Source organism: Taudactylus pleione, unplaced genomic scaffold (assembly GCF_031769625.1).
Source record: "Taudactylus pleione unplaced genomic scaffold, aTauple2 ptg000236l, whole genome shotgun sequence".
Classification (NCBI taxonomy): domain Eukaryota; kingdom Metazoa; phylum Chordata; class Amphibia; order Anura; family Myobatrachidae; genus Taudactylus; species Taudactylus pleione.
Genome location: NW_028284638.1, coordinates 2,420,050 through 2,440,337, shown reverse-complemented (window position 1 = coordinate 2,440,337; position 20,288 = coordinate 2,420,050). Strand labels below are relative to the sequence as shown.

Genomic DNA, 20,288 nt, shown 5'->3' with positions numbered 1-20,288 from the left:
TAAACCCAGAATTCCTATCATTGCAAGGACAGTTGTTTTTGTAAGAGCTGTCCATTGCAATTTTAATCGCATATTTAAGTGCATAACGCCACTTTGCACCTGATGTGCGCCAGGATGTAATGCATCCAAAATGCGATGTGTAGTACATCCCATCCTAATTGAGGGATCACTTTTTTATTTGTCAGAAGGTGGGTGAGATAAAAAAAGGGCCCTTGCAACTGTAGCAGATGCGACCATGTCAAGCTTGGCTTTCCCTGACAATGGTCCATATCATGTGACCGATAAGCAACGCCCACCCGCAGCTGCCAGAATACAATAATGTTATTTTGTGCACTATGATTCCACCTAATTATTTGGTAAGTACTGTATCATGCAGAGGAACTTCAGTTCACAGAGCTCCAAGTGCTGTGCTAATATCCTCTGCAGACACTGCGGTTCACTGCTGTGCAGCTCCCACTCTGTTCAGCCTTTCTCAAGCAGTAGCGATGATTGATTGAGGGGTCCTCATAGGAACAACCACCCCTTGTTGTCTTCTCACAGAACTGTCTACTGAAAAATAAAATGAGTTTTTGTTATTAAATTAGTGTTAAATAATTTTTATATTTATTCAAACTAATTTTAAAGTTCGAATTATTTCACCTAGGCACGTGACAACTGGAACCAATAGAGTACATAAATAGGTTACTAAGCAACGGTAAACAAGATACCTAATGCAGCATAAAACATTAGCAAAAGACATATACAAAAAATGTGCCACTCCATATAATATTAATCTAAAACAGGCATGTCAAACTCAAAATACCAACCGGGCCGAATATTCAAGGTCTAAGAGTATGTGGGCCACAAGAAGAAAAAAGTCATATGCAATTTTCAAAGGTTTATTATTAATAAAAACCAATGCAGTGCCCCCTGTAGTAGTGCCCCTTATGCAATGCCCCCCCTGTATTAGAGCCCCTTATGCAATGGCCCCTGAAGTCGTGCCCATTATGCAATGCCCCCTGTATTAGTGCCCCCAGTAATGCCCCTAGTAGTACCCCTTATGCAGTACCCCCAGTAGTGCCCCCTATGTTGTGCTCCCAGGAATGCCCCTAGTAGTGCCCCTAATAGTACCCCCAGTAATTGCCCTTATGTTGTGCCTCCAGTAATGCTCCTAGTAGTGCCCCTTATGCTGTGCCCCCTCCCAGTATAGAACAGGCCCCACTCCCCTGTGCAGTACTTACCTCTCGTTACATTGGCCGCTGGGCACCACTCCAGTCCACGCCGCCAGCGATCCCACGTAGACGCTGCCGCTGACTGGATCTAACTGGACCCAGCAGGCGCAGGCTCCTCTCATTGCGGGTGACGTCACCTGTGCAGTGCATCACTGGGAACGCTGGCCTCTGAAGCGATCAGTGGCTTCCTTAGTCTCTGATTACTTCAGAGACCAGCGTTCCCAGTTTTAAATACAGTAAACACTGCCCGATCGGAGCTGAGCGGGCCGCATGTTTGACATGCCTGATCTAAAGAATATAGAAAAATAGTTAATAAGTAAAAACTAGTCTAGGTAATTGATAAAGATAATACAAGATTATGCAGCTCTATTGGCTCCAGTTGTCACTTGCCCGGGTTCTCTCTGTGGCACTGAACTGCCCACTGTTCCAGTGATGTTATTTTCGCGAGCAGATACTCATGACGGAGTGGCACCATGGACGACCTGCACAGGGTATTCAGGGTATTTAGGTAAATTGTTTCATTCTTGTTATGCACCTCGACGAAAATGTTCACTTGGAAACATTGAAATGTTAGTACACTGCTGCCTCTTGTCAATTTTTATACATTGAGTTTCGCCTGCTACTGTATTACTTGTGTTATTTATATATATATATATAACACAGATAGCGGCGGCACTCGGCAAAAAATATTTTCAAAGAAGGGTCAGAGACCAATTAATGCAATTTAGTGTTTCAATCTTAATAGGTTTTCATCAGGAATAAGTTACATATCAAAAAAGCACTTACCTAAATACATATGCATATCACCCCAAGTGTGCTGAAGCCGGAGTCCATCTGAGTAACCTGCTGACGTCATCACGTCGCACAATGCAAGCGGATGTGACGCCAGTCAGTCAGAAGTTACTATGGCAACAGTAAATAAATTAGTGAAACCATCACCACATATTGTACTGAGGGCCTGATTCAGAGCGGGACACTCTGACCATAGCGCTCGCTCTGAATCAGGGCCCTCCTACCTAAAAATGGAGCGGCCTCTTGGACGCTCGCATAGCTGTGGGTTACCACCCACAGCTTATGCGAGCGTCCATGATGATGATCGTGATGTTCAAGACCATCGCGACCATCGGGCTTGCGACGAGACCCTGCGGTAGGGTCTCGTTGCCGCAAGCCTTGGAGTGATTTTGGCTCTATCAGAGCCAAAATCACTCCCACTGACATCACTAGTGAGTGATGTCAGTGGGGCCGGACCCAGATGGTAGGCGTTCCCATGGGAACGCCTCCGTCTGGCAGCCACGCCCCCGGCACGCCCACCAAAGGGGGCGTGCTGTCACTCACCATCGACAACACGCCCCCTTTGGTGTGAGACCCTGAGCGACGGCTTCCTCGTCGCTCGCCGGGTCTCGCGCATGCGCACGACGGGGCTCCCTCCGTTGTGCGCATTCAGGTATCATCGACTCGCTTGCGAGCGTCCTGCGCTCGCGAGCGGGTCTGAATGAGACCCTGTATACATAGTAAAACAACAAAGGATCAGTGTAGAAATGTACTTAATACAGCAGTGTAAATCAGTCTAGAAAACATATAGCGGAACAAGGTATATAAACAATACTAGAGCAAACTAGAGCGCGATTTTCATTCATACCATACGGATGTACAGTATTTAAAGTGTGTATCCAGCGTGCTTCACACTTCAAAAGCACTTTGGCTCTATCATCTCCTCTTGGACTTTCTGGTACAAAATCAATCATTTTGTAACGCAGAGTGGATAATGTCTATGTTCTCTGAAGTGCCTATGTTCTCCATGGAACGGGTTAAATATGGAATAGCAAAACGTCGCTATTCCATATAATGGATTAAATAGATTTTACCTGCTTTAAAAGACTTCCGGAGTGTCGCCGCCTCCTTACCCATGATTTAGCCAACTTCATACAGGAGGCACCCAGGTCACTCTATTTACTATTGAGAGGAGTGCCAGGCTGCAAATTTATATATATATAAACAAAGATGAAAGGAGGCACACAATGATGAAGTATTTAAAATTAATGAACTTCACTAAAAGGATTAAAGACACTCACATAAGCAATGTGTGATACATTGCAATATCACAAATCAAGCATGATGAAGCTGGGGAAACCCAATCGCATCAGCACACTAGCATCTTTGATGTTATTCCGCATTCCTCTCTGAACCCATGACGTCACTGCGATCACTTCCTAGTCAAGCCACAGCAGACGCATTTCGTCCAATCGGTTATTTTCAAACATTCTATGAGTGTCTCCCTATGTTTAGTTTGTTCAAACTTGAAGTAGTGATTGGTCTACTGGAAGCAGATGACCAGATATGCTGGTATATAAACAGAGAGATTGATTGGCCACACCCTACTGAGGAAGTTTGATTGGACCTACAATACCATCGGTAACATCGAGCACCATTGCAGCCTCACGCACACTTGCACAAGCTCTGACCTTACTCAGGAATTGCTAATCTTGTCGCACACTATGAGTACTCAAGCTGTGTATGGCATCGCAGTGGATAATTTATGCATGCAACGGCGTTCAAACGCACTGGCACGCCTGCATTTCGCCGACCACCCCCTGTAATCTCCCGCAAACAGCACTTCCTGTCAATCACTCTGCGATAGGTCTGCGTAGTCATACCGCAATGGCTGGTTCGCGCATTGCGATGCATACGCATGCGCAGTACGCAACAATCGGCTGATTGTGGGAGTAATTGGAGTTGCGATCGGTAATGAATCAGGCCCTAAATTCACACTCCACTTCTGTTTTTCCCTGTTAACAGAGAAAGTCCAAGCAGAAATTGATGCAATCGTAGGACGTGACAGGCCTCCATCTCTGACTCATAAGATTCAAATGCCATTCACCGAGGCCACCATAATGGAGGTACAGAGAATGACAGTGGTTGTTCCTCTCTCAGTACCACACATGACTTCAGAAAATACAGGTAAACCACTATTTATCAATATATATAATATTTATCAATGTTACTGGAAGCAGTGTTGCTTCTGCACACCACAGCCATGTGCTAAAATGTTATCCGTCTTTAATGAAAAGTGACCTTTGAATGCCATCTTTAACAGTTCCATCACTTTCCATTTTAGCTCTGCCTGAAAATAAAATAAAATGAAGATCTCAAACTGCTAACTACACACCACACAATCTGCAGTTATCAATTAAATGACATCTGAGACAAATCTAAAAGCAAAGAGGGACTCACTTGTGCAGTAGCTTTGTAGTCTGCCAGTAAGAGACTTCTGTTACTGCATTACACCTGGATAGTCACAATAGTTTTCCAGTTCATGAGAACCAATATGATAACATGAGGAGAATACTGTATAACATTTCCCACCTGTACATGTGTAAATAATCGCAAGCACTGCATTATTGTAACCACATTAAAGGTGCCCACACATATACCGATGTGCTCGCGATACGATTTTATGGCCAATTTCCTCATGAACTTTCACGGGAGCTCCCTTGCCGTCGTGATCACGATTTGGGAAAAAAAGACTCCCAATCAGTCTTATGATCTCACGATCTATCGGATCGTACGCATCGTGAGATTGGACATAACAAATCGTGAGTTTAAAAAAAAAATAAAACAGGCTCTTGACTTTTAAACTCTGTGTACATTCTGCTCTGCTACTAGATGAGGCTAGGTGTATTCCTGCTGAATCCTGTACATTACTACTGTGCTCTTTGTATTTGGCTTGCCTTATACAAAGTTTATTCTACCTGCAAGTGTGTGCTACCTACCTGCATTCTATCCTGTTCCTGAATTCTGTACTGATGCGTCCCTATCAGTATAAAGTGTTGGTCGCTGAAGCCGGGGTCCGGGATATTAGGAAGAGGGCCCAGCGAAGAAGGATGAGAGCATGCTGGACCAAGGAGTGGCTGCTACAAAGGGATACCCGCTCTCACATGTCCCTGCTGATAGAGATCAAGGAGAACAACCCGGAGGACTATCGGAACTACCTACGCATGGATGACGCCAGCTTCCAAGAATTGCTGCATCTGGTGACCCCCCACATCAAGAGACAGGACACAAGGTGGCGGAGGGCAATCCCTGCTGAAGACAGACTGGTGGCTACCCTGAGATACCTGGCTACAGGAAGGTCACTGGAAGACCTAAAGTTTGGGACACTCATCTCACCTCAGTCCTTGGGCGTCATCATTCCGGAGACCTGCAAAGCCATCGTAAAAGTGCTACAGTACCATTATTGCAAGGTAAGTTAAAAAAAAGCACCACACATTGGTTTCTTGTGCAAAGAAAAATTTTTATATTTATTTTTTACTCAACATATAAAGCAAGAAATTGCCTTCTTTTAGTACAATGTGCACTGACCTGCAGGCAACTGAAAGTGTGCACTAAACTGTGTGCAAAATACTTTTTTATTACAACTTTACAAAAGAACATTATGACCAAATTTTATGAATCCCAATAGGTAGCCGGCTGTATGTGATAGGGTGGGTCAGACGCCAGTTTGAACAGGCCAATACACACATGGCACAAGTACACATTGTGGCCCCGGCTTCCAGCTATGTGTACTTGTGCCATGTGCGTAGTGACCTTGTTCAAATGGCGTCATCACCACCCTATCCCATGCAGCAAGCACCGATTGGAATTCATAAAATTTGGTGACATTAAAATCAAGACAAAAAAACAACCAAATTAAATATCACCAAATTTAATTAATCCCAATAGGTAGCCGGCTGTATGTGATAGGGTGGGTCAGACGCCAGTTTGAACAGGCCAATACACACATGGCACAAGTACACATTGTTTCCCCGGCTTCCAGCTATGTGTACTTGTGCCATGTGCGTAGTGACCTTGTTCAAATGGCGTCATCACCACCCTATCCCATGCAGCAAGCACCGATTGGAATTCATAAAATTTGGTGATATTACAATATAGAAAAAATTTACATCTCTGTATATTGGGGCGACTCATCTGCTGCATCCAGCAGCGCATTATACAGGGTGGTGCTGGCGCTTGGGGTGCTTGGTGGGGGAGTAATATCTAACTGGGCAGGGGGGGGCGGACATACCTATTTGGGGCAGGGGAAAATAGCATTGGATCTGCAATGTATGTCGAATTTGAGATATTTTTGCTCATACAGCGACTCAAGAGGTTGTAGTTTAACCGTAAAAATTTTTTTGGGATATCTGCATCCAGATTTCTCAATGTGCTGTTCACATGAGCTGTGAAATCATCAATTGCATCTGGGGGTTTCTGCAGCAGCCATTCTGCGTTTTGTAAAAAATGGTCCTCTCGTTCTGTAAAATTCTCCTTTCTGCCTTTTTTTTTCTTTTTTTGGGGTTGTTGCGAAGATGAGGGTCCAGGTGGAACTTGACTTTCCACTTGTGTGCTATTCTCCGGATCACTGTCGCCACCGAGCAGACTGAGGTCCGGTGTTGATGTTAAATCAGGGTCTTGGGTGGGAGTCTATATAGGGAAAAAAGATATAAAAAATATTATAGTCATGTTTTAACATCTTTTTTCCTATTTTTACAGTTTCCTAACACCGTGGAGGAGTGGACTAGCATCGCGGATGATTTTGAACAACGTTGGAATTTCCCTAACTGCGGAGGAGCCATCGATGGGAAACACATCCGCATCAACCCACCTGCCAACACCGGATCATATTACTACAACTACAAAGGATTCTTCAGCATCGTTCTCATGGCAGTGGTGAATGCCAACTACGAATTTCTGTTTGTGGATGTCGGCAAGAATGGGCGTGCTTCAGATGGTGGATCCTTCAAAAAGACTGCTTTCTACCAGAAACTCGCCAACAAAACCCTCAACCTGCCCTCACTGGGCCAGACAAAGCACGGCCTAAATTACGTTTTCGTTGCAGACGAGGCTTTTGCATTACATGAACATGTGATGAAGCCATTTGCACACAGGGGCTGACCAGAGAGAAAAGGATATACAACTACCGTCTATCCCGGGCACGGCGCATTGTGGAAAATGCGTTTGGAATAATGAGCAACCGCTTCCGCATTTTCCACACCACCATCAATCTACATGTGGAGAAGATAGACTGGGTCGTGATGGCGTGCTGTGTGCTGCACAACTTTCTGCGAAGAAAATCTACTCAACGAGGACCAGTCCCAGCTAGACCAGAAGATGTAGGACCCCTGGAGGACATTGAACATTTGACATCTGTGTCTGCACCAACAACTACAACAACATCCACCGCACGTGCCAAAGAAGTGAGGGAGGAGTACATGACCTATTTCAATGGACCAGGTGCTGTACCATGGCAGGAGGACTATCTGTGAACTACTGACTAAATTGGACATTTGGGATTTAACAACAAAAACATTAAGGATTTTGGTTTAAACTGTGTCACTACTCACCAAGACTTCTGCAACCTCCTCATCTCCCTCACGCTCAGACATCAAGATGATTGATTCCCTTTGAGGTTCTTGTTCACTGATGAATGACATCATTTGGTAGTACCACAGCGCAGGAGTATATATTTCATCTGTAGCCGCTCCTGATTTTTTGGAGTCATCCACCTTCTTTTTTTCTTTGATGTATACTGTCCTGAGATTTTGTATCTTTTGCCGTACAGTTTTCAGGTCTGCATCAGATATGTATTTTTTTGTATACACCAACAGTTCCTCGAGTGCGGCCAACTTGTGCGACTTATTGTGGTACTTCCGAGGACTGATCTTCCACAGACAGTCTTTCGAGTGCAGGATTTCAATGAATCCTGTAACGAATTCATGTTCAGAATCCATGGACATTATCTATGAATAAGAAAAAAAAGGATATTTAAATATGTATATAGTTTTGTAAAATGTTGTTATAGTTCACATTTTTAATGTTTTAATATTTTCTTTTTTACAGGTTTTTAAAGGTTTGTTATGGTATTCTAATCATGTTTTCTTTTACAGGAATGTTATGTGTTTATTGCTTGGTAATATAATGTTTTTCTTTGACAGTATGGGTTTTCCACCTTTGGGCCTGTCGTTGTGGTAGTTTCAAAGGTGGGTGGCAGGTCATCCTGGGATCTGTAGTTCCACAACAGCTGGAGACCGAAAGGTAGAAGACCCCCAGCTTGAAATAATGTGTGTTTTTAAATGTAATGTATGGTGTTTTTTTGGAAAAACGTGTTTATTTATTTATTTGAGGTATTACACACATTGGTGGGCAGTGGGGGAGCTTAATGCATGACCCAGCCACCGCCCGTCTCAATACGGCGGGCGGTGGCTGGGTCATGCATTTATTGCCTGGGGGCACACATTGGTGGGCAGTGGGGGAGCTTAATGCATGACCCAGCCACCGCCCGCCTCAATACGGCGGGCGGTGGCTGGGTCATGCATTTATTGCCTGGGGGCATACATTGGTGGGCAGTGGGGAGCACATATTGGTGGTCAGTGTGGTTGCAAACTGTACAAATACTCACCAAATATCCAACAAAACAAATATCTAGTGTGCAGGCTCCCAAAGTGCGACTGACTTGCTCCATACACGATGCTGCACAAGATGGCGATGGGGCGTGTCCAGGCTTCTGTCAGTCAAATTCTGCATTGTGTGATGAATCGTACGATTCATCGTGAGGAAAAAAACCCTCACGATCGGCGTCCATCGGGTTCATGGTTGGCTAATCTGCCCTACAGCACGGCAGATCAGAAGATGCGATATACGACGAGCGGGGACGCGCATCGGCATCGTGCTCGTGAGTATAAACTCACGATTTGTACTTTTTTTACCCGATTCGTCGTCACGATTCGTCGAAATCGGCCAAATCGTGTAAAATGTCGCTATGTGTGTGGGCACCATTAGATGCCTAGATTATTCCAAGCACATTACTTGCCATTTAATAGTTAAGGGCACATACCTGGTGGTTAAAATGATTTATATTAGCAAAGAGTTTAAAGCACAACAGTTGCTCCATGATTTATAGGGGTATTCAATATGAAACGTAAACTTTGCTGTTTATGCGTGTCGAAGTTTTCGCCGCACATCGGAGCTTTTGCCGGCTAAAAAGTATCGCGCGCGCCTCCGATTATACCCGTTTTCAATATGAAATCGTCGAAAACGGCACCCGGCAAAAGTGAAAAGAGCGAAAACTTCGCTGATTTTTGGAGAAATCACCCTAACACCCCCAAAAAGATGCTCTGACATGTGGGATCACTCTGGATACCCCCGATTAGCCCTGCTGAAGGTTTTTGGGGTCTTTAAACGGGCTCAATAGCTGCTATTTTGGGGATTTGGGAAGGTGGTGAAGAATAGTATTTAGAAGTTTTTTTTGCAGAAAATAAGTAGTCCCAGCAAATTTGGGGTACTTGAAAATGGGGGTGAGCATATTTAAAAGTTGCTAAAGTGAAGTCTTAAAAAACGTGAAAAATCCACCTGCCGCAAACACCTGCAATGAAAAAAACACCTGGGGCATACTTGGGGAACCCCCTAGATTGTAGTTCGCTAGTTTTTAACTTTGTAACTCCCAATTTTTTTTTTCGCCCCCAAAATTAAAGTGCTTTTTTGGGGTTTCTGAGGTATTTTTAAAAACATTTTTGACACAGTTTACCTTTGGGGGACTGTCTGAAGGTTGCAGGGTGGTTTCCGAAATGTTGCACCCCAAAACCCCAAATTATAAACTTTTTTTCGCCACCCATTCATTCCTTGGTGATACTTTTTCGCAGGGTCGAATGTAATATACTTTTCGCACCAGCAAAAAGTTTTCAAATTAAATACGGTGTAAAAATAAAAGCGGCGAAAATGACTTCATCCGAGCGAAAAACTTTGGATACTCGACATTGTAATCAAGCTGAATTAAGCAGCAGACCCAGCTTAATGTCAGCTATGCCCTAATTTACACAGTAAACCAGATTTGACTGCAGGATTATCAGTTGATCACAAGGTTTTACATCTGAGAGATCACATTTTTTTTATTATTGTGTATAATGCAGCTTAAAGTCACATGTTTTATTTTCAGAGCTGATTGTACTCAGATGTCATTACTTTAAGCAATGAGCTGTATTTAGTGTGTTACATATAAAGATTGTTTTGTGTTTTCTTTTTCCTCCTATTTAGTGTTCCAGGGATATACTATTCCTAAGGAAAGTGTGGTATTGGCCAATCTCTGGGCAGTACACCGAGATCCAAAGGTTTGGGAGAAGCCAAATGTTTTCAACCCCAGCAGATTTTTAGATGAACATGGACAGATCCTTAAAAAAGAAGCATTTATTCCTTTTGGAATCGGTAAAGACATTTGATATTCTCGATCTAAGCTTTATGTAACCTATGTTTAGACCATACAGCAATAGCAAGGTTTTGCTTGCAAAGGATATTTACTAAGAATCGAGTTTGGTTGAAAGAGTCACTTTGCTTCATCAAAACTCGGGAGAGTTTTCCCTTTTAAAACTCGCAAATTTCCTATAAAAAAAACAAAATTATATTAGGTATTCAGGCAGAATCATACACAAATCACACTGATCTGTGTATGTTTCTGCCAAACTCGCAGCTCAGGAGGTCGTCTATTTGAAACTTCAATTTAACAGTGAGTTTGCTACAAACTCACCAGAGATTGTAAACTCGATTCTTAGTAAATTTGCGAGTTTCATCTTTTCCATGTAAAGTACTTCCTAGTTTGGCCGATGTTGAGTTTATTTGAGCTTGCAAACTCACTTGAGTTTTAACAGTGAGAAGTGAAAACTCACTTCCAAACTCGCACCTGTTTGGTCTTAGTAAATTTGCGAGTTTAAAAAAAAGGCTAAACTCGCATGAGTTTGCAAACACAACCAAACCCGATTCTTAGTATATTTACCCCCTAGTACCAACCCTTATTAAAGATTGGTATCTGCGGCTCCAAAGTTGGACACAGTTCATTGGGGCAGATGCAGAGATAGGCACAAAATGGGTGTAAATTACTCTAATACCTTCCCCAAAATATTGTGCATTTCAGCATCAATGTACAGCCTTACACATCTTTAAATATGCCTGGAGACGGATTGGCAACATTTGCATCAGTGCCAAAGATGCTACTAATTTAATTAAACGTTTTTTTCAATTTTGTTATATGTATATGTTTCAGTATACACTAGCGTCTGTTGACTGGGAGGGCATGGTGGTTCAGCAAGCACATTTCAGTAACTGAGATAGGTGGGAACCAGTAGTGCTGAGAGTTTGATACACGGTTTCCAATTCCGCACTTACTGGAAGCATGCAATAAAAATTTTTGCACAGATTCCGTTACACACAGATGTACAAATGTCACACACCCCAGTGGTCGGGGTACGCTAACACTACAGTTCTGTCTCAGCCAGTTGTTTTATTTATGCAAATAAGACACACATTTTGAGCAGAAAAGAAGTTTAATGTGGCCGAGTCGCACAGGACTTGACGTGATGAGAGGGGCTGTTTGGCATAAATGAAGCCACAGAAAAAAGGACACATCTGCATGGTGAGTATTTTAAACATTAATAGTAGGGATGTGCAGGCTCGGATAGGTTCGAGTTTGCACGCCAAGTTCGGATTTTTCCCTCCAAAAAAACGGAACTCAGAAAGAGGCAAAACGTCATCTTGCATGGACAAACATCATCATTCCTGGACTTTTGTGCAAGATGACGTTTTGCCTCGTTCTGAGTTCCGTTTTTTTGGAGGGAAAAATCCGAACTCGGCGTGCAAACTCGAACCTAATTAATAGCCAAGGGTCGGTAAAAGTGAAAAAAAAAAAAAGGGCGTGGGTCTCACCAGTAACAGGCGTTAGATGCACTGCTGCACTCTAAACAGTATTGTCGACCTTAAAACCAAGCGAAAAAGAGTGAATTGGTGAAGCTGTAACCCCTCAACAATTACAGAGAGTGCTGTGCCTCTAACCAGATTAATAATAATTTATTTAAAAAAATGAAAATGTATATATTTTTTTCCATGATGATCAAATAGAATAAAAAATATGGTACATGGACAAATACACAATAAGAGACAATTAAAGTCACACAATTACAATATAATAAGACAGGTTAAACATATGTAGATCCTAGGATTTTGGTGAATAGATATGGTATACCTCATATAAGAAAACTTTAGTTCTTAGGTTCTTTTTTGTTAATAGGATTTGTTAGTATATAACATTCACTTTTATATTAGTATATTCCTTGGATCCCATTTAGAGGTAAACTTTAAGAAATGTTAGTCTGATTAGTAATTTTCACTCAGCTGTTTGTTAAATAGGATGGTCATTTACATCACCTGGGTATTTAGTGGATGGGAATTCCTTTTGATTGTAATCAATGTTCTCCTCAGGTGGATATCCTCCGTGACCAATCCTTTCTTTGTATAGCTGGCCACACACTAGACCAACTTACATCCAACCAGCCAACTTGTTGATTGGTTGGAATGAAAATCTGGTAAGGAATAGGAGTAAATGATGATCAGAAATTTGCTCCTAAATGCCAGAAAACAGATGAAAATGGTCGGTCAGACAAGTTTGTTAAATGTTTGATCTAAACAATTTGTACAAACAACAGTTTTGGTCCATTTTCCAGCATTTGGGAGCAAATTGCTGATTGTACTCCTTACCAGATTTTCATTCCAACCAATCAACTAGTTGGCTGGTTGGACAGATAATCTTTAGATGTGTGGCCAGCTGTCCAAAAATCCCCTACATATATGTAGAATGTTCCAGCTACCAACTGCACGATTATCAATAAGCCAGGTGCTTGTTCCAGGTTCTTGGATGGACCCAGACGTATATGTGTTGTAGATAGAGAACGGCACCTTTCAGAGTCCTCCGATTATAATAACCTGGTGTTAGGATCAGACACCCGTAAGTGGCCAAGGTTTTCTTATACAATTCCACTATTAGTTCCTAGGGTGCTGAATCAAATACTTGATTTGGTTTTGCCAAAACACCTCTCAAGGGAATCGGTATGATTTACCGCCGGACCCATGCCCGGCGGTTGGAATCTAGACAGAGGAGGAAATCCCGATCGTCCAAGGTAAGTATTGTCTAACCTAATTCTACCCCCTAACCCTAACCTTCCCCCCAGTGCCTAACCCTAATCCCCCCACTAAGTGCCTAAACCTAACCCCCTTCCCCGCCGCCTAAACCTAAGTCCCCCGGGGGGGTGCCTAACCCTAAGTCCCACCCGGGGGTGCCTAACCCTAGCCCCCCCTTCCCCTAGCCTTACCCTAACCTCCCGGGGGGTGCCTAACGCTAAATACCCCCAGGGAACCCTAAACCTAACCCTCCCTTCCCCCCGCGGCTACCCGCGCTCGGCGTCCCTTCGATCGTGATGCCGGGTGCCGGTCTCCCGGCGTCGGTAAAATGACAGGCTTTTAGATTTAGACGCCTGTCATTTAACCCTCGCCGGGATTAAGCATTCGGGAAGCCGGCTGTCGGGATTAGGTCCGCCGGCTTCCCGACTGCATACCCTCTCAAGTGTTTTCGTTCGGATTCGATTTTGGATTTCTTTAAAAACTGATAAAAAAACAGCTAAAGTCACGTAACTTGGACCTGCTTTTGTTCCTGTAGTATTATTAACATCAATCAATCAATCATTTTCAATCACTGTTGACCTCCTCACAGCACTTTAAATCATGAGAGAGGGACTTAACTGCAATCTAAAACATGCAAGATTTTTTAAATCCGATATCTGAATTGCGAGTAGACCTGAGTCAGGACTCAATTCTACTGGGAACCCCAAAGTGATTCCGAACTATGACTGGTTCGACTCGGACCCTGAACCGTTTATCTCTAGTTCTAACATAGGATCACTGGATAGCATCTATTTTGTGGTCCTGTGGCTGCAAAGTTAACTACAGATGTGTCCTTATACACCTAGCCTCAATATACCATGCGGCGCGAAACAACTGGCACGAGTAAGGCGCGCCAAACATTGTAACATAGCATCTTTTTCTTTGATTTTACATCTTATTCGCACCACAGATGCAGCAAACAGCACTCAATTTGTACCAGAGACGTCAGGAATTGGTTTTAAATATGTACAAAATCGCATATGAAGCACAACGGAACTTGGCGTGAATAATAGCCGTGGATGCTGCATCATAGCACTTTGTATACAGGGTCAGACTCATTCACACACAGATGTACAAGTGTTGAATATCAAATTAATCATTGCAGTCTCGTGAAGCGGTTTTGTCTCATATTACGACTAAAATGCACATTCCAGCAAAAATGGTGCTTGGCACAAGCCGTGTCGCATGGGAGGGGGTGCGCAGAGAAGGGGTGTTTGGCGCGGCTGCGGCAATAGGGTATGAGGACATTTCTGTATTAAGCCATTAATAATTGCCTTCGTCTCCCTTCCTGGTTCTTTTTGTGACACAAACAACAGATTGGCACAAATAATAGGTATAACGAGTAATCAGAACTGATATGTACAGTACTCCTACAGTTTAACATGTCCAAAGCAAGATAGCTGGGATTGTAAGAGCCCCTTAGTGATGTGTGATGTACGCTGACATTTCTGGAAATAACATCAGTATATTTAAGAACATAGGGCCTGATTCAGAGATGTATGGTATCCTGATGGTTAGCGCACATCTCCGATGTTTGGAGGACTGTGCAGGCGCAGCAGGTGTAATTCGCATGTGCAGCCCTCCGCTCGCAGTGTGTCCCAGCCGCAGCCTGATTGACAGGCTGCGGCTTTGGAGAGGTGGAGTGGGGGCATTCCCTGGCAGCGTTCCCAGATGGTTGCAATTGTTTAGATGGTGACCCCAGGCATGCGACTTGGGTCGCAGCATTAGGATCACGCTAATGCAGCAAGGAGGTATGTGACACCTCCTTCCACATTTGCATTTTAAATGGACGGAATTGCACAGCCACTTGTGTGCGACTGTGCAATTCCGTCCATCTCTGAATCAGGGCCCACAGTAAAGTGCCCTTTATTATATAAATAATATAGAATTAAGTAAATTAGATATCTCCAATCATTTAAATATTTTTTGTGTGTTAGCAGATACATTATTTTGTTTAAAGACTTGTTTTTTTTCTTCTGATCAGAGCCTGTGGATTGGCACTATAGATTCATATTTATCTACTTGGTCAGTCAGTAAACTTTTGTTTTAATTGACACATTATACACTGAGCAATCTATAAATTATAGTAAGGAATAGACTTCGATGGTTTGTTCTTTCAGGATTTTGCTGCTTTTATAGTACTGGTGCTAACAAATAGAAGATTTAGGGCCAAATATAATCAGGTGAGAGTTTAGAAAATATGAGAGAAAACTCTCACATTTTTAAACTCAGACAATGTAATAAAGTCACAGAACATGCAAACTTGTATTCGTGTGCGAGTTTTACTGCTAAACTCTCACATTTTCTATATTCTCTCCCTATTACATTTGACCCTAAATAGCGGATACACAAAACAATAGCTAAAGAAGTTTATAATGTGGGGGGCGTGGCCTGGACTAGTATGGAGTAGGTCGCTGGTTCCCTGCTCTCCTGCAAATATCCGGCTGTCTCATCCGTTTCCTGCAGCGGGACCCGACTTTCTCCCTTCCTGCCTGAGGGGTGATTGCATACTGCTCCCTGGGACACTGTTTTTGTGGCCTCTGCTACTGAACTTACCTACTGGCGGGGTTCCGGCGTGCTGGGTCAGCTGGCATCCTCTTCTACAGCCCTGCATGGCATGCCTTCTACGTTGAGCTGACTCTGCTTGCTTCCGGCAGTGTTTGGCGTGGTCTGATGCGGCGGATCTCCTTTTTCCTGCCTACTGTTGTTATCCGGTGTCCTGCTTGTCCATCTCTCAACCTCCGGGACTTTGGGGGTGTCTGCTGCTACGAGTGAGAGCCGCGTCCGTGTAGCCAGTGGCCATCTTGGATTCGGCTGTCAGTGGTATCCTTCCTTTGGCTGTTGTCCTGCCCTGTGTAGTGCTACTGCTGGGCTGTCTGCTATTCCTCCCTGCTTTGTGCAGTATTGCTGGTGGCTGTTGAGACTCTAGTCCTGTCAGAGGAGATAAGATAAGTTTATTGGCTGCCTGTCTGATATTGTGTTTTATATCTTGCTGACTTTTCCAATAATCTGGGGGCAGTTCCTGGCTATCTGAGTTCTCTCCCTGCCTTCCCTATCTGAAGTGACCTCAGAGAAATATCCTTGCTGCCTCAGTTGAGTTTCTACCAGTGACCTTTAAAATTCATCTGCTATTCTGTATATGTTAAGAATGGATACCTCTCTACAACAGATCCTGCAAGCAATTGATGCCTCTGCCTAGAGGCTTATCAACAAATTTGGAGATTTACAGGAGGCTATCCTCTCCTCTTGCTGTATCCTTTGGAAGCCTCAGGAGGACGTTGGGGTGTCTGTATCTCCAATTCCTGAATCTGCAGTCCCCACTCCTTCTGTGAAAGCTCATTTCATGAATTTCTCCTTCCCTATGGTTGTGATTCTCCCTGAATTTGATATTTCCTTTGTTCGAGGGTGGTTGGAGATGGCTGTGGTTCCTATAAAGCTTTGTCTTTCTATCCTGTCAGATGTGCCGTGGATCCAGGATTTGCCATTGATATATTCTATGTACTTCTCTGCTTGTCCCTGGATGTGCTGGGATGGGACTGCTCCTCTTTTTACATTCCCGCAGAAGGCTGAGGCATGGCCAGATTAATATCCTGTAGTCCATTATTTTGCTGTACCGTTTGATCAATGTCTTTATCTTTTCGTATTACTATATCCTTGTGTATTTTCTTATAGTTGATTTAATGCTCTTTTGATATAAGTATATGTATACAAGTTGTTATTCCAAGGAAGAAACTTGCCTTATCCAGCTCAAGGCCTCATTTAGTTGACCAGCCAGTTATGTTATGTGTGTATATAGCTCTTTATTTAAATATTTTTATATAACTCACCATTTTATAGGATGCCCCTATTATGTTTGGTTTAAGGCCATTTATTTATTTAGTCACCTCAGTATAATATGTCTGTCTCTATCTCATTTAATCCATATATTTGTAAACAACTCACCATTTTATGGGAGAAACCTGCTCTAACTAGATTATGGCCATTTATTTAATCATTTTGCCCCAGTCATATATACGATAGTTATCCTTTATATCGGGGTGGGATGGGGAGGGGGGTTATTAGTGGCAGTTTAGTGTAGTTAGGGGGGCGGGCATCAGGGGATCCAGGTCTGCCTGAGTTGGGGTTAGGTTATACAGGGTGGGGGGTTATCAGGGAGGTTTGTTTTGGGTGTATTTGTTAGGTTTAGTTTTGTTATTTTAGAAGATGTGGCTAGCTTTTTATTTTTTGGAAAACATTTTTCCTGATCTAATATCGGGTTAGTACACTTAGATTTTACACTGATAGAGTAATTGTGTAAGATATCCTGTCTTTTCTTCTGGGCTCCTAATATTCTTTATTGACCTCCGGTTCCGGGGACCCGAATGGCGCCTTCGGGTACTTGGTACCTTCTCCTTCTATTACTTGCAGTTGTATGTATATTCTGTTCTGGATATTCTGTCTTTAAATTGTACTCTGCCTTAAATTTTTATGTATGTCGTATATCTTTCCATGTCTGCCACATTTTATATATTTTTTTTATTTTCTTTTAAATTATTATTGTTTTTTTTGTTGGGTGTGTATTCAAAAATTAAATAAAAAATGACTCAATTTAAAAAAAAAGAAAGAAGTTTATAATGTGTTATATTCCACTAAAGATATTTGTTTAAAAATATATATAATTTCCCCATTGATGAGGGTTCTAAGTGGTGTAGTTCAGTGCTTCTCAAATCTAATCCTCAGGACACACTATCAGGGCATGTTTTCCATATCTCCTTGCTGGAGTACAGGTGTATTCATTACTGACTGACTCACATTTTAAAAGATCCACAGGTGGATCTAATTTCACTTGTGAATTTGTGAGGAGAAAACCTGTACGTTTATTGTGTCCTGAGGACTGGATTTGACAAGCACTGGTGTAGCTATGTGAGCACTCTTGATCAGATGATGCAGTAGAGGGTTGCCCCTTACAGTAAGAGTATAGCACAATGTAGTTGGTTACTGTAGCTGAAATATAAAACTTTTGTAAATTGTTCTTGTTCTTGTAACCAGGTCGACGTGTCTGCATGGGTGAACAGCTGGCCAAGATGGAGCTCTTCCTCCTGTTTGTTAACATGCTGCAATCTTTCAGTTTTTCATTTGCTGATGACACTTTCCAGCCAATGTTGGAGGGACGGTTCGGCCTGACACTTGCCCCGTACCCATTTGATATCAAGATTGTACAAAGATAATTCATCTCTGAAGTCATGAAAAGGCAGCATTTCTTGCCCAGATATGTATATGGTCGTCCTAAAGAAGCACTGAATGAGGCTGTACTAAGTTGTTATTGGGAGTGAAAGGGGTTTAGGGGTTGGACTAAAATGATAGAATTAGTTTGACAACCAGCAAAGATAATGAAAAAGTTAACTGCTTTGTCAGTATATTTTTAGTTCTTCAGTTATAATTATTGAGTAAAATTAAATTGTTGTGCTAGTCACCCAACCCTGCTCTTCCAAAAGTATGTTCTAATTAGGAAATAATTGGTTTTAGAAAACCAAAATACCCCATCAGTATAAAAAATATCTGCTAATCCAGAAATAGGACTTCTGCTGATTACTGTATAGATCTGCTTACTGAAAAACTGCCCATTTCTTGATCTGTCCATTTAGATGCATACAAAATGTATACAGTAAGTAACTTGTGGTCAACATTTTTACATCCTACGAAATGAGTGGATTCATTTAGAACATGCGCTAAAAATTGCTGGTACAGTACTACAATCACTACAGCAATCTCAGTCACTGGAAGATGTAAGATGCGAGTTTCAGTGATAGCCTTGCAGGCCTGCTGTGCAGAAATGCTTTGTGTGATTTGGCTAATTCAGTCTTGGAACACTGTATTTTATCTTCATGGTTCATATCTGGAATATTTCAGTACTGGAGTTTAATGGTCATTTAAATGAGAATTTAAAGGAAAAATTTGTTTTAAAAAAGGGAAACTAACACCTAAAGAAACACCATAAAATAATGTTATTTACACACCACAATGGTCTCTGTTAACCAATGCACTAGAACACAGGTTCTCAAACTCGGTCCTCAGGACCCTAAACACTGCATGTTTTCCAGGTCTCCTCACAGAATCAAAAGTTATATAATTATCTACACCTGCATATCTATTAAAATGTGTCAGTGAGTAATGAATACACTTGTGCACCTGCTGGGAGACCTGGAAAACGTGACCTGTGTGGGGTCCTGAGGACCGAGTTTGAGAACCTCCGCACTAGAACAGTGGTTCTCAAACTCGGTCCTCCGGACCCCACACAGTTCACGATTTCCAGGTCACCTAGCAGGTGCACAGGTGTAGTCATTACTCACTGACACCTTTTAAAAGATCCACATGTGGAGCTAATTATTTCACTTGTGATTCTGTGAGGAAACCTGGAAAACATGCACTGTTTGTGGTCCTGAGGACCGAGTTTGAGAACCTGTGCACTAGAAGATATACCTTTAAAATAAATTTTGTGCTAACATTTTACATCTTTTTCAAAACATGATTGTAACAATCATTTATCATTTTCAGTTTCTTCTCATTTTTGAGTATTTAGCAAACTCTTTAAGTTAGAGTGTCATTATGCTATGCTACTAAGGGTCAGTAACGAAGTACAACAGTAAAAAAAAAGTTCATGGATGCTCTTCTCCTATCCTCCAACATGACCCCTTCCACCCGGTACAAAATGCTCTGCTCCTGTACTTCCCACCTAATTAATGATTGAAGCCACCTGTGTTGAGCTAGGTAATAGATGAGGCAGGTGTTTCACCACAGGTGGCTGCAATCATCCATTAAGAGAGAAATCCAGGAGCAGAGCATTTTGTACCAGGTGGAAGGGATCATGTTGTAGGGTCTGTCTTCTGTGACATCACACACCTACTCTTGTCTAATTGTTGGTTTTATGAGGAAGTGCAAGGATTGGCAGGCTTAGATTGGGTTGTTTGTTGGGGTGCAAAAGTATTCCCCACAAATGGGTTAACTTGGGCAGATAACTCTTATTTTCCAGAGATGTGGAATAATGACATTTAATTTTACAGCATAGGTGTCAGAGTTCAGCCGGGG

The 20,288-nt window shown here is 42.5% G+C and overlaps 1 protein-coding gene across 1 annotated transcript in view; it reads left to right on the top strand.

Moving 5' to 3' along the window:
- Window positions 1–19,266, top strand: part of CYP2U1 (cytochrome P450 family 2 subfamily U member 1) — a 76,467-nt gene extending 57,201 nt beyond the window's left edge. Inside the window, exons 3-5 of the mRNA XM_088479494.1 lie at window positions 4,008–4,169; window positions 10,278–10,445; window positions 18,252–19,266. Coding sequence (XP_088335620.1) covers window positions 4,008–4,169; window positions 10,278–10,445; window positions 18,252–18,430 — 509 coding nt within the window. The 3' untranslated portion in view covers window positions 18,431–19,266. The remainder of the gene's footprint in view (window positions 1–4,007; window positions 4,170–10,277; window positions 10,446–18,251) is intronic.
- Window positions 19,267–20,288: the final 1,022 nt, after the last annotated feature.